Raw genomic sequence first — 14,655 nt, forward strand, 5'->3', positions numbered from 1 at the left:
TCATTGTGTAAAATGCAACCTCTAAGAGAGTAATAATTGTTTTACTGAGCCAATGCAAAGCTAGGAGATTCCCAGGCAGTTCTCTAAAGATTGTATAAAATCTACAGATTGTATTAAATCCATCTTTTAACAGAACTCTATCACCAGAACTACATCTTCCCATTGAATTATAAAACCCCAACACCTTTAGAACTATTTTTATGGAAAAAAAAAAATTATTCTTGTATTAAAAAAGCCTAATAACGCATTGTGAAGTTGAGAGATGCCAGACAGCAGGCAAAAATTCTTTCAGACATGACAGCAAAATAAATAGCAACAAATAACAAACTTTAATGGTCTTGCAGTGCTCATTCTAATGGAAAAAGACAGATACCAAACGATCACACTGCATCAAGCAAAATCTTTAGGTAAGCTTTAAATAATCTACTGATAAAAGATGACCAATATCACTCAATAGAAAGATTCCTTATAAACTTAATGCGATTTTACCTGATACAGCAAATATGAAAAAAGCATGTAATGCAAACATTTCATCATTTTAGGAAAAAAAGAAAAGGAAAGATGTAACAACCTGTTCTACCAACCAAGGATCTCAGGTTTTGGCAAGATAGGCCTTCCCACAGCTTACTGACATTCTCTCCTTTGAATGACAGGAAAGGCATAGAGTGAGTACAAATTATTGCCCAATTTCTATTAGCTTTTTTTTTCTAAAATAAAAAAAGATTTGTTGGTAAAAGTGTTTCCTTTGAAGATTTTGAACAGCAGTTTCATTGTTTTAATAAAAGCCCCATTCAGTTCACAGTTCTGTTTTCATTCCTCCATAGTAAAACATAACAAGAACTGCCAGTAGAGCCAGGCTGACAGACAGGATCTTCAGTCCACCTCCCTCTTGTTGCCATGGCAGCTGCAAAGCCATCCAGGAGCTGAGCTGTGTTTTCACTGGGATCTCAGCAGAAGGCTGTGCTTTCCACTTTGTGCCGTTCTGGGCTGAACGTCGGAACTCCTGTGAAGAAATGCACACATTAGGATTGAAATTGAGTTCTGTCTTTCTGATTGTACATACCAAATACACTCTCCTCTTTGGACTGAGGTTCAAATGAATGTCCTTTTCAAGACCAACAATTCAACCTGCACTGCATCATCACCAGGTCATCAGGTTTTCGTACAGCAATCTTATACATGCCATACAAAATCAGTATTTCTAATGAAATCAACTGCCAAGTCAACGCAGCTGTTAGCAACAGTAACAAATCTCCAGACCTCACTGCCATCAGAGACAGCTGTTTGATGGTTATTTTTTAATTCGTTTCGCTGCTATCTCACTTCTTTCTGATTTTTAGCTTCTCCAAAAGAAATGTCTAACCAGTGATAAAGGGGACCTCAGCACTCAATCCTTTGCACAGCAGGGATCTTCTAAAGTCAATCACTGACTCCTGGTGTGCCAGCTCAGTGGTGCTTGAAAATCCTCCCAAAGGGCTTTTCCTTTCCCCTGACCCTCAGGAGGCAGCTGTGCTAAAACACTCACCTTCTCATTCAGCATATCGAATCCCAGTTCCCTGCTGTGCCTGCCATTACCATTTCCAACCTGACTGCAAGCACCAAGATCCCCAAGAATATGATGTCTTTTAACTGCAGCACAAGTTACAGATGTTGCATCACCATTTCAGCAGAAAATCCAAGTGAAAAGAATAAAAGGTTCTTTTCTCTCTTTTCTCCTTCTTCAGTTCAGTATTGCAGATACTCAAAAGGAAAAACATTCAGTGAAACTCTGACAACATTTGCAAGAGGTGTAAGTGGTAAAGGTGGAATTAAACAAAGGTGTAACAATGCTTACATCATAAGATGCAATATTTCTGTTGATCATTGCTGTTTTCCCCCCTCTATTTGAATAATCTCTTGGGAAGTCTATTGAGTTCAGTTGGATTTTTAATTGGTTTGAAATTTTCCAGTTAAAAAAAGGTTTTTGATTAAACTATTTTATTTTTTACTCTTTCACATTTTGTATAAAATAAAGCAGGAACCCAGGAAGTACCTATATGGATAATCTTGTATTTCCAAGAAGCTGAAACAGGGCCACATGAAAATACAGACCAGATGCCTGCTCTGTCTTTTACCAAACATATTTCTGGGCAAACTCAAAGGAATATCAAAGCTCCAAGAAAGGTGCCTGCCCACGAAAGTGTGACAGCACAATTCAAACCTTCTGTAACTGCCTCCTGTTTTCCATTTCAGCAATCAGCTCCATTATAGTAATTGTAGAAGGAAAATAACAATTACTACTGGTTAGGTGAGTAAGCATCAAAGGGGCAAATGACAGCCTGGAGTAAGTGCTGTTCTAACAACTGAGTTATTGCTGACTTAGATCCCAATTCACACAGGCAAAGGGTTACTGATCAAGTGAACTATGAAATGAGGATGACTTCTCATACAAAAGCACCTAGAAGAATGTCAACTGGTTAAACAGAGGAAAGGAAACAGGCAAACACACTGGGGTGTAATTCTCCCCAGTGTGAGGCACAGTAACAGCACCACTCCAGAACTTCCGTCTATATTGTGCAGAACATGCTCCCTTAATCAAAAACTGTTGTTATTAATTACAATCAATTTCTAAAGTGTCTGAAATTTTAGCACTTGGCCACAGCTATTCTGTCTTCCCAAATCAAAGCTGGTTAAGCTTTGCCTGAAGATTAAACTGGAAAATGCACAGTAGTAAGGATTTTTTACAAATGAATCAAAATTCTTTTGCAATTTATTCTTTCTAGACATTTATAAAGCATTTCTTTTCTTTGCAGGTCTCACAAATCTCTAATGTAAGGTGCTTAATTTATGGTAATGATCTGTTTTTACATGTTTTGTTGATACATTAACACTTAAGGCTAAAGTGATTTAAAGGATGGATAAGGATGTAAAAATATCAGTATAACTAAAGTCTTATTTCTTCTGATATTTTTCACTGAATCATGACTTAAAATTTGGCTGTCTACAATCAGCCTATTGACTCCTAATTAAATATTTCTACACTGCATGATAAAATCATAGTCATTTACAAGACTAGATGCTGTCCCTTGGCAAAGAGATAAAAAGGGCCAGTACCTCATAAATAATGTTGGAGCTTCTCCTCAGTGCTTCAGTTCCTATCTACATGTCTCAGGAAGACTAGGGACAGCCAGCAAAATGCCCAAACATGAATTTTGAGTTGTAAAATGTTTTGAGAGACTTCTTTTAAGTTTTCTCATTCACTAACAGTTAAGCACATCAGTGTTTCATGCATTCAGTCATGTTTCTGTAACACAGTTTACAGTAGTGGTTTCACTGGCATTTCATTCATGTTATACAGTTTTTCTGTCTTCCAACATAAAACTAAAGACTCTCATTTCACTGCTATAATTTTGATCATGCCTATACTGCTTTTCTTGGTTACCATACTGTTTTCTTACACCTCTACTGCAACATGCACTGCATATGCATTAGATAGTGCTGCATACTGCTGGTAGGACAGAATGGCACAAGAGATTTTGGCAAGGTTTACAAAGTTCCAGTGGTGGTGAACTCTGCTGGTGAGTTGTCCCAGTAGCATTTCATCTAAGTCAGCCTGTACAGCTGTGAAATCCGGTTTTTTCTTACTTCATCATATTTCCAATAAATGAGATGATCATACTGATACAGTAAACCCATTTTTAGGCCTTTTTTTTGTGGTTTTTTTTTTTTTTTTTTTTTTTTTGGTAGAAAGACAAAAATATCTCAATTTGCAAATTGAAGTGACCCTTTTCCTAAAGACATCACAGCTTACCACTTAAACATGCTGTGTTTCTGTTTGATAATGTACACCTCTTCAGGTGATCCTGCCAAATATTTCCTTCCAAGGAAAGTAAAGAGTGTATTCATCTGATACATATTTTCTAAGCACTCTTCTCTAGTTTGGCCCAAAATTCTGCCTGACACATGAGTAATACCACAGGCTTCCATTAAATTTTCCCTCATTATCATCACAGAATGTGCATCTGTACAAAAAAAAAAAAAAAAGGTACATCTGACTCCCTGCGACTGAAAGACTCCTGTAGAAAATAACAGTATTTTTGTCCCCATCCTGAGATTCATACAGAGGTTTTAAGCCGAGGATAATCACTCAGAGACACCTGCAGGTGGATGCCTCTTGCTCAGAGTCTGTTGTGCTGCTCAGTGACACATGGCACAAGTTCCCCAGGGGGAGGAGGAGCTCTGCTAAAGGGATGGTGTCACTGCACCCTCTCCCTCCTGAGTAAGGGCTGAGTGGCCCTTGCCACAGCCTGGACAAGAGTGGTGGGCCTGTCAAGAATAGAAGCAGTTCTTCCAGGCACACAAGTATCCTATAAACAGCTGTGTTAGTGAAAAACACTGTATATATGACTCTATGCACATTTGGTGTAAAAAACCTCGGTGGAGGTAAAAAATTAATTTTTTGAATTAGCATTTACACTGTCCACTCACTATGCTCTCACTTAGTAATTAATTTTGAACAGTCCTCATTTGTGTCTCTGTGTCTAGATATAATATTCACAGTGCATTAGCTTTCCAAGGAAATTTTTAAGTAATTTCTGTAATATTCTGATCTGATACAGCTGTGATATTTACCACGTGCAATCACTAGTCAGAGTGCAACAGTTCCTTAAGCTGAGCTCAGATATCACACTTTTGTAGCTGCAAGAGTTAGGAAGATTACCATAATGATTCATTTCAGTGGAATTCAGAACAAAATTCAAAGCCTCTTTTAACAAAAAAGTGCTGGGAGGAAGCCCTAAGGTAAAGAAGTTTCAAAAATATGTGTTTGTACTAGTTTCAGTCTTGATAGGCCACAAACTCTTTGGTAGACTTGTTAAGCACTGCTCTCACTAAATAGGACCACAGTGAAGGAAAAGGTACTCCAAGATTTAAAATGATATACTATTAATCAAAATGAGGGAAGGAAGGGAAATTACCAAACTGAAATGCAGACAGAGACTTTGAGCTAAGCATCTTGTATTTCCACGGAGGCAGCCTTTCATCTTGTTTTGGCAGTCCCAAAGTAAACACAAGACTTTGCTAATAAGGTATAATATAAATTATTAAAACTTGCAGCGTATGATCAAATGCATTTCAGATTATTTTTTGAATAATTCTGCCTTGACGACTGCCAGGAGTAATATATTTTGTGTACTCTTGCACAGACCCATTGATTGCTGTCTTTCTGAAACTCCAGTCCCAGAGCAAACCACTGGGCATGAAAGAAATATACAATCACATCAAAACCTGAGATTTGGCATCTGTCGATCACAGCCTAGCTTTTTATAAGATCTCACTTCATGTTAGTCAACAAAGACATAAGAGAAACTCTTTAGCTCTGAGCTGAGGTTTTAATAGATTCAAAACATTTCTTACATGCAAATTTCTTTTATGGCTCAGGGGCACTGTTAGAGCTTGAAGTGTTAGCTAACTGCTGTGAAAAACTTCTTGACTGAGCATATCTCAAGATAAATTAGACTTCTGAATTTTTTAGCCCAACCAAGTACATCACACACTTGCACTACTGGCTTTAAAAACACGGACTTTTACGTAATCATGCACAGCAAGTCTGTGTGACAAATTTAAAGAAAACATGTTAAAATATGCATTACATCTCCTGCTGCACTATTTGAAACTCTGGGCTATTACTCTTTAAAGGCATTTTTCAGATTTAAAAAAACAAACAGTTACTGAAGGTCACCTAGATTACACATCCAAAAATATGTAAATTGAGTTTCATTGAATAGGTCTTGAAGACACATTTAGTTCTGTAGGTATTAAGAGAACTCCTTTGATTTATTACTTTAAAAATTCTATCAGCCTTCTGCAAATGTGGAATGCTGATCTTAAATTACAAAATAAATGGCAGAGAAAATAATTTTTTCCTAATGGAATTAACGTGGTAATTCCTATAAGAAGCATCCCTGCCATCATGTATTCCAATGAATGCCCAGTATGATGCTGTTAAAGAAAATGCTGTCTACAAGCATGCTTGTGTCAGATGTTATCAGCTGTACACCATTCCTAGGAATTCGCTGATTCCCAATACATACAGAGTTTACTTACCCATTTTAAAAAGTGAGAAACCTTGAGGAAAAAAATAATAAAGCACCCAGGTGCTTTTGCAAAGGAATTTCATATTATTTCTTCTTTTTGGGCTTTGAAAACATCCAGTGATGGACACCACAACCTCTCTGTGCCTTTGTTCCCCTGCTGGAGCCCATTCATGGGAAAATGCTTCCCCTTATATCCATCTGAATCTCTCATTCCAGCCTGGGTCCAGTGTCTCATCCCTCCCCATGGGCCAATGGGAGGCACTTGGCTCGGTCTTGTCCAGGAACCCCTCCCTGTGCAGGCACTGGGAGGCCACTTCTGGGGTCCCCTGAAGCCACCCCTGCTCCAGCCCTGAGCAAGCCTCAGCCTCAGCCTCTCCTCACAGCCCAGCTGCTCCAGCCCCTGACCAACTCCATCTGAACTCCTTACAGTTCCCAGCTCCTCATTTACAGCAAGATCACTGCAAATGACCCAGTCCAAGCAGGTCACCAATACTCCTAGAGACTGGATCATGGTCAAATACAACTATACAGGCAGTAATGGGAGGCTGTAGAGACTGACTGACCTCAAGCTCATCTGCATTAAATCTGACAGTTCCTTCCAGCTGCCATCCTTTATGGAGACAATCTTTAACTAGGGCCTTCCCTGACCTGCACAGCAAGTCAGCAAAGTCTGTGTTCTTTCCAGCAACACCTGCATGATCTGTCTGGGTCCTTTGATCAGCATGGAAAAAAACACTTTGCTCACTACTCAGCTTTTACCTTGATTACTACTACAATAACTCCTCCTATCCATTCTCTTTTCCTCCTACTTCTCCTCATTTCTCTCTTGCATCATCTGACCATACAGCCTCTCAAATAAACGAAGGCAGAGATGCCACTAGAACACAAATTTGTAACGTCATGTCAGACAGAAACACATCTGGAACTTCCTCCTCCTACATTAACATTAAATTCAAATTTTAATATTCCTATTTAAGAGTATAAAATGAATTAATTTTCTCTCTGTAAATTCCCACATTACTGTATGGCTGCATTGGTGTTTTTCTTGGCAGACATCTCCCCGCTCTCTTCCATGTTCTTACCTAAGGGTAGGCCTTTGCCTACCTACTTCTTTTTCCTCCCCCAGTCTTTCAGATCATTCCCTCAATCAGCCCTCAAAATTCAAAAAGCACTTAGATGCTAGACAGAAGGCTGAGCAACTGGGGCTTATTAAATAACTTCCTTTGTGATGTAACCTTTGAGCAGGAATAAAACAACTAACAAAAGAAACAAAAACAACAGAAACAACCAGAGAAAACACAAGCCAAAAACCACCTCCAAAATGTTTAAAACACAGTCTTGTGCTGGTTTTCATTATACCCACTTGTTTTACCCTGTTTCTTCATATTTACCTATAAATGCTTCCAGCCAGGACTTGACTCTCTTTTTACATATATTTATTTTGTGCTGCTATTAAACTTAGTGACTCAGTACAGTTCCACTAAACAAACAATGCACTGTCAAAATAACCTGTCATTCAAGGTCAGACACAACATCTCTGAAAAACAGTGTGATGCCTGGGTTCTGAGCTTTATTTTTTTTTTGTAATGATGTGTGTGGGGTGTCAATCAATATGACAGAATCAAAGGACATTCCAGCCAGCACCTGCAACCACAACAAGAACTGAGAGATCTTCTAAATAGAAAAAGTTTGCATTTCAAAAATCACAAGTCACCCAAGCAATGACTTGAAATGAAGAATGAACATAGCAGCCCAATGTGGACAAATTCAGGATGGGGTTCTGTCACTGTTTATCTCCCTGTGCATAGGACAGTTTTATGAAGGAGATGGCAGGTACTTGCTCTGGGCACTTATCTGGTAATTAGCTGGCTATCAGACAAATCTGTTTCCTAGAGATCACTAGCACAGGCTTCATGGCTTTGAAAATACATTACAGTGAATTACAGGATGTACATTAACTAGATATCATTTTGCAGTGTGCATACCACAGCCTGTCTTATTAGATACCATTCCATAGGATTCCAGCTTGCTCCTTCTTCAAAGGACCACTACGATTTTTTTTTGGGGGGGTGGGATTTTTTAAAATAAGAATTTTAAAGTTGTGTTTATAATACAACAATTTTCCCAGTTTATTTTGTCGGATGATGAAAGAAATACAATATATGAATGTTCAAAGTCTGCTCTACAAGAGAGAATATGAAATGAAATGAAATATGATATGCTTTTTTTACAGCTCAAGCTTTCAGAGACCATCCCCTCTTTGCTTCCCTTTTAAATCTTGAAACAACAGTGACAATTATGTGGAGGTCAATGGTAGCTACAGGCAAAGACACAAAAGGTTTCCATCAGAAAGAGTACCCCAGTAAAATGAATAGCTAGATCTGAAAATGTATTCATGTCACAAGAACCACCAATACAACTGAATGATATTCACATATCAACAGTGAAATGAGTAATACTGGTTTTACTCAAGGGACATTGTCTCTCAAAATCAGGAGAGATTTCAAAGATCTTTCACATACAGCAAAGTAGAATAAACTGATATATGTACATATTCCTGGCTAAAGCCTCCCCCCTAATCCTAGAATATGTCATAATCCTGAATTTATGGTGTTTTCATTTCTTCCTACAGAACCAAGCATTAAAATGGAATGTTCCACCGAGACTTATATAATACAACAACCTCAGAGACAAAGGATACAGCCCTTCTTACACTTCAATGTCGTGGGTAATAAACATGGTTTAAAACCAGCATTTTAAATACTTTGCAAAGATACTTGGTTCAAGGGTTTCAAATTTCATTCCAGTAGGTATCTGTAGGAACTATATGCCTCCCTCATTTTACAGGGAGAGAAAAAAATAAAGAAGATTGAAGTGTCTCCAGTGCCACAATGCAAGTCAGCAATCAGGTCTCTACAATTCAAATTCCAGCTGCCAGCAGAAGCCAACATAGCCTGTAAAATCTTTTAAGCCTGTCGAGTTGAAGTTTTAAAAAAAAATTTCTTAAAGCTAGGCAATGCCTTAATATGAAGTCTCCTGACAATTTCTCTTACATTTATTTTCACAGACTTTTCTGCCTAGGATTGAACACCTCCAGTTCCTGAGAGTGCAGATGCTCACCAAGCACAGCTGGAACCAGACCTTGGCAGAAAGAAGCATTTCATGTAAGCCTAAAATTTAACAGTTAATACAGTGTGACTGATCTTGACCAACTTTGTGGGTTCAGTGATAATACAAAGGTTTTGCTTTCACATTGTCTGTGGCCCCTTTCCTTTAAGCATCCTTACTGTTTCAGGAGGTCTCCCACAGTGCCAGTTAGCATACTTTTGAGCACCTGAGGGAGTGTCTGGAAATCTGTGTCTCCTTTTTAATTTCACACTCAGTCAAGTTCAGCTGCAGTTAATGGAGGGCTCTCTCATGGAAACACCAAACAATGGTTACTTTCTGTGATTAGCAAGCCTAACTGCTCTAACACAATCTCTCTATCCCCAGTCACCACAAATGATTCCTCAGCCCTTCCCCACAAGAAAGATTACATGAGAAAAACCTTTCTTGGCTTGCAGTGTATTTTATGCTAGATAATCATGATAGCACCTTGGCACTCTGTCTAAGACATCAAAGAGCCTTAAGTATCCAATCTGCAGGCTGGAACAAATATCTACCCTCAGGAGAGACCTCGTATCATTCAGAGGGTGGTCTGACCAAACCTCTGCACTTGTACAGGATTGCAGTGCCTGAGCAGGGACTTGCACCCTGTCGTGCTCCAATACTGACCATTTGTACCCACTGGACCTCAGTCTTATCCCACATGGGTGTTACACAGTGTGCTCCATCAGGCTCTATCTGATAATTCTGAGGATTAGCTCATGAGGAGAAATTTAGTTCTTCTGGAATTGACCATGAAGTAAAAGATACTAATTTCCTCTTTTTCTCTGATATATAGTCCCCTGGAGTTGTCTTAAATGCTGAAAAGTCAACATTGCATCTTGCTTGAATTCCTGCTACAAAATTTTAATAATTTTAACTATCCATTTCCAAGCATCTTTAACTGGCCACCATCAGATTTTTCTCCAGACTAACCTTCTAGCAGACACTTTAAACATCTCCTTCATCTTTATCAGTGAAATGGGAAGACAAAAGTTTATGTTTACATTATCCACTACATTTCAGGAGGATAATGTAAACATAAACTTATAACTGTTTCTTAAGCACTCAGAAATGTAGTTATGGGGGTCACAGGAAAGGTTAGAAAGAAATAAGTACCTCCCTTGAAAGAGGTTTAAAAGGCATTTAATATTACATGACAAACAATGAAGAGGAAAAATATCTAACAGTAGCTTATAAAATTGGACACTAGGAAAAATGTTTTTACCCAAAAGGTTGTCAAGCATTGGAACAGGCTGCCCAGGCAAGTGGCTGAGTCACTGTCCCAGCAGGTATTTGGAAGATGCATGGATGTGGCACACGGGGCCATGGTTTAGTGGTGAGCTTGGCAGGGCTGGGTTAGTGACTGGACTTGATGATGTGCAAGGTCTTTTCCAACCTAAAAGATTCTGATACTAAAGGAATAGTATCAACTCTGTGCGCAAAAGATTTGCACATGGACACGTGTGAAAATATTGCATAAGCATCAGACTGAAACACAGCTGGCAATTACACAGAAACTTTCCCCTGTTTAGAAAAGGCTACTGGTCTGTGAGAATACAGCCCATAATATTTTAATACAGCTTTCTCTCATGTTTTGCTGTTGCTTTTGTCCTTAGGTGAATACAAGTATTGACAGCAATTGACTGCTGGACAAGGGGTGTCCTCCACATCATTCCAATGTCTCTGCCTGCCCTAGGAACTTCTGAACTTACTCACTTCAACAGTGGGAGAACACCAAGGGCTGGTAAAAAATACCCTCACCCAAGTCTAAATCACTGCTTCTGCTGAGGGAAAGGCCAGCACAGCCTCAATAATCTATTTTATGCCACTATGCTGCTGACCAACCTGTACTTCTGAAAATCCAAAATCGTATGCAGTACTTACACAAATCAGGAGAAGAAGTCACAAAAATATGAGATAAACACAAATAAAACAGAGGATGACCTGAAAGTGGCAAACATATACCAGGTGTCTACAGGGGTGAGAAATACAAGCCCACAGGATGACAACTGTGGGGCTTAATGTAGTCTTTAACAAATTGATGGGTTTGGATTTTAAGACGTTTCATGTCTCCATACTAAAGCTTAACAGCGCTACAACAGTTTTCTTTTATCACACAAGATACTCCCCCAAGCATAATTCATTGCTTTCCAGCTCTTAAGAGCTGCACATCTGGCTTTTCCCTGTGGTTCTGTGACAAAATCTGATTATGCTACAGAATCTTAAGCACTCCTCACGGAAAAAAATAATGAACTAACATTTCTTTGGACAAGAGACACATGAGGTGAAAAAGGAAAAGAATTCCTGTCATTCTCAGCACTACTTCCATCATTTCACCAAATTAAAGTTCTTGTATTTTGAAAAAACTATCTGTGTCAGAAATGGATATTCACAGCTGTCCTTTTTGTATGATAATTATGTTATCTGCACTTATCAAAGATTTTGTATGTGAGAATTGCAAAATAGTTTCCATACGGATAAGATAAATCACAGTCACACTGACTGAAATGACTTTACAATCACATGTGAAGTCATGTCAAAACAAGGATAAGAGTTAAAAAAAAATCCCCTAGTCCTGATAACAGGACCCTTTCCTCAGGACCAGAAATCCATCTGGTTGATACTATGCATAGGTAGTTTTTGTAGCTATGTGATTTTTTTTTTTTTTGACAAAAAGAGCTTTAGTGTACTGCCTAGACATTTTTGTTCCATCAAAAGTACTTTCACAAACATTTCCAAGCCACTCCAATCCAAAATGGAGCATTTGTTCAAATTCTGCCACAGTACAGATATATATATATATATATATATATATATAGGTATGAAGAAGAATCTATCAATTTGAAAGCCAAGACATTTAGTGAATAATTTTCTCACATAATACTGCGTCAAGGACCCCCTGATTATACTGAGACTAAAGAAAAATAACAGTAATTTCCATGGGGCCTTTTCTTTTGTTTTGCATTTGACATCTGGCTCTCTAAGCCAGTCAGGTTTCATTCCTTTCACAATTTATCAATCACACATCCATCTCAGGTTGTAGTACTTGGGTGGTCAAACCTTTTTGAGAGGTCACGTGGGTCTACCAAGAGCCTAGACTGCCACGTCTCGCCAATCTCCTGGCCAGAGAGAAATGTGTCATGTAATTAATAGCTACGAGCTCTCCTGCTCCACATGTCACATGTGCTCCCACATAGATGACACTGAGCTGGCAGCCCCTGGAAAAGAGGGTATTGGATAACACCAAATGAGCCAGGTCAACTCTTTAGGTTGTCCCATGCCAGAGGCTGGCCATTTCTGCCCTGGAATAAAGGACAACATGCTCACACACGTGTGGAGGGGGCTTCATTACAGGCCAAGTCTCACAAAACAGTCTTTCTACTGGAAAGACCAGGTAAAAAGGAAAAATAAAAACTGATAGCACAGTAAAATCAACACTCATTTGCTGAGCTAAGTTGTGCCAGAAAATTGGGATTAAGTGTTTTCTTATGGGCTGATGAGCTATCTACATTGAAAATGGTCTGCATTCGACTCCTTAATTATTCTGTGTGATTGCCATCACCAAGAACAACTAAAAATGTACATTTCTTCTAGAAAAATATTTATAAACATTTTTTACATGTATCCTTTTAATTTATAAATGATTTGTTAGCCCTTTTCCACAACAAAGAATGAGAAAAATCCATATTATTTCTTTCATACCATGGTGGCATTAATGAATGTGTAGAATAACTTTGGATTTGATTTTATAGCACTGTATCCTAATTAAAAATTACTTCATGACAGTGGTTGTTACCTTAGTGATTAAAAGCTGAAGCACCACTGCAGGACATATATTTTCCTCGTCATAATTCCAGTTTTTTATAATATCTAGAATGGAAGAAATATGTCGTAGGTCATGATTTTATTATTACACCAAATCTGAGTTGTGGTCCTGACTTGAGGAAAAGAAATGAAAGTAAATATGCTGCAATTTTAGCATCCCATGGGCTTGAGTTTCAAGCACAGAAAAGCTGTGGTTGACGCCCTCTGACTCTTTTGGAACCTTAAAACACGAACTATTTCTGATGCCAACCTGTGAATCTGCTTTGAGTCAACTCCCTGTGAAAATGATGACCAAGCTTTGGAATATGTTGTGATGAAGAAGAAAGGCTTAACACCCAAAGGACCCTGCAAACAGATGTAGCACCAATCTTACCTTAGTGGGAACATATATGGGATATCTACACTAACCCTACCACACCACCACTGTAACCTTTCATGCTAACCTCACTAGATCTTCCAGTCCAGAATTTCTTCATCCCACTGCTGGATTAGACCACTACAACAGATCCATTTGCAATTTCTGGCTAGAATGGCTGACATTATAATAAATCAGTAGAAAATCTTTTTGCATTTTTAAGAAGGGTTCCAAGGCCTGAAATAATAAATTGTAGGTGGGGGAACTCTACAAGTAATTTAAATACACAATGGGAAGTAGTCAGAGAAAGGTTATCAAAGATTGGTGTACTGTGCACTAATCACAAGTAAAGCTGTCTTTAACAAAGTACTTAAATAACCAGTAATTTTTGTGTATCTTTACTTAATGGTCTTTGATAAAGCCCACAGGAACAGCTAACTTTGGAACTTGCTAAAAATAAGAACTGATCCTAAAGCTCAGTATAGGAGTCAGGTCCTGTGAAAACTCATAGGCCTTGAGCCAAGTTCCTTAAAGAGAGAATGCAATTTTTACAGTGATTATTACCCCTGTAGTTTGAGAAGACCCCTTTAAAAAATATCTTAGTGGGAGAGATTGTAGTAGGAGGGCAAGGGTTTATTTCCATTGTTGTTTAGCCCAGTAAAACTGCAACAACACACTTTAATAGCTAAGGGCATGATAAAAGATCTGGAGGGAATGTTAAACTTGACATGGAATACAGCCTGCACAAACACAAAGTTACTGTATGTGACCTTTGAATATGCAGCAGTTTCTAAGCTTGCTTGGATGCTATAACATTCTGTGGACTGTTTTTGAGCACACAATCATTTTAACATGTTCAACAGTCACAGGAAGTTCTTTGGATATTCTAGGGTAGCTAGGAGCATATCCTTGGTGGACTAAACTTAAGGCTGTGAAGTTCACCTCCAATTCACTGAAGGATGGTATCTGAATATTTTAAGATACCTCTTCCCCAATGTAGCCATCAAATAGAACTTGTTACTCAACTGCAATTTCATTTCAGTCTAAGACACAGCCCCTGCAAAAGTGCCTTTGAATTTTTATTCAAAGACATCTTCCCCAAATAGAACTTAATAGTGTCAAAACCAAACAAAATTTGTTTATTTCTCTTACTGAAAAGCCTTTTCCTCTTTTTCTTAAGCTTTCTCCTTAACTTATTACCATTGACACCACAAAATTAAAAACAAACATCTCCAATCTCTAATAAATCTCTTA

The 14,655-nt window shown here is 38.4% G+C and overlaps 1 protein-coding gene across 2 annotated transcripts in view; it reads right to left on the reverse strand.

Moving 5' to 3' along the window:
- Positions 1-306: 306 nt before the first annotated feature.
- The window catches only part of CDKAL1 (CDK5 regulatory subunit associated protein 1 like 1), a 378,008-nt gene continuing 363,659 nt past the window's right edge, over positions 307-14,655 (reverse strand). For both annotated transcript variants that reach the window (XM_009093895.4, XM_030241687.2), the window contains exon 16: positions 307-1,003. In XM_009093895.4, coding sequence (XP_009092143.2) covers positions 797-1,003 — 207 coding nt within the window. In that variant the 3' untranslated portion in view covers positions 307-796. The remainder of the gene's footprint in view (positions 1,004-14,655) is intronic.

The sequence above is a fragment of the Serinus canaria genome, chromosome 2 (genome assembly GCF_022539315.1).
Source record: "Serinus canaria isolate serCan28SL12 chromosome 2, serCan2020, whole genome shotgun sequence".
Classification (NCBI taxonomy): domain Eukaryota; kingdom Metazoa; phylum Chordata; class Aves; order Passeriformes; family Fringillidae; genus Serinus; species Serinus canaria.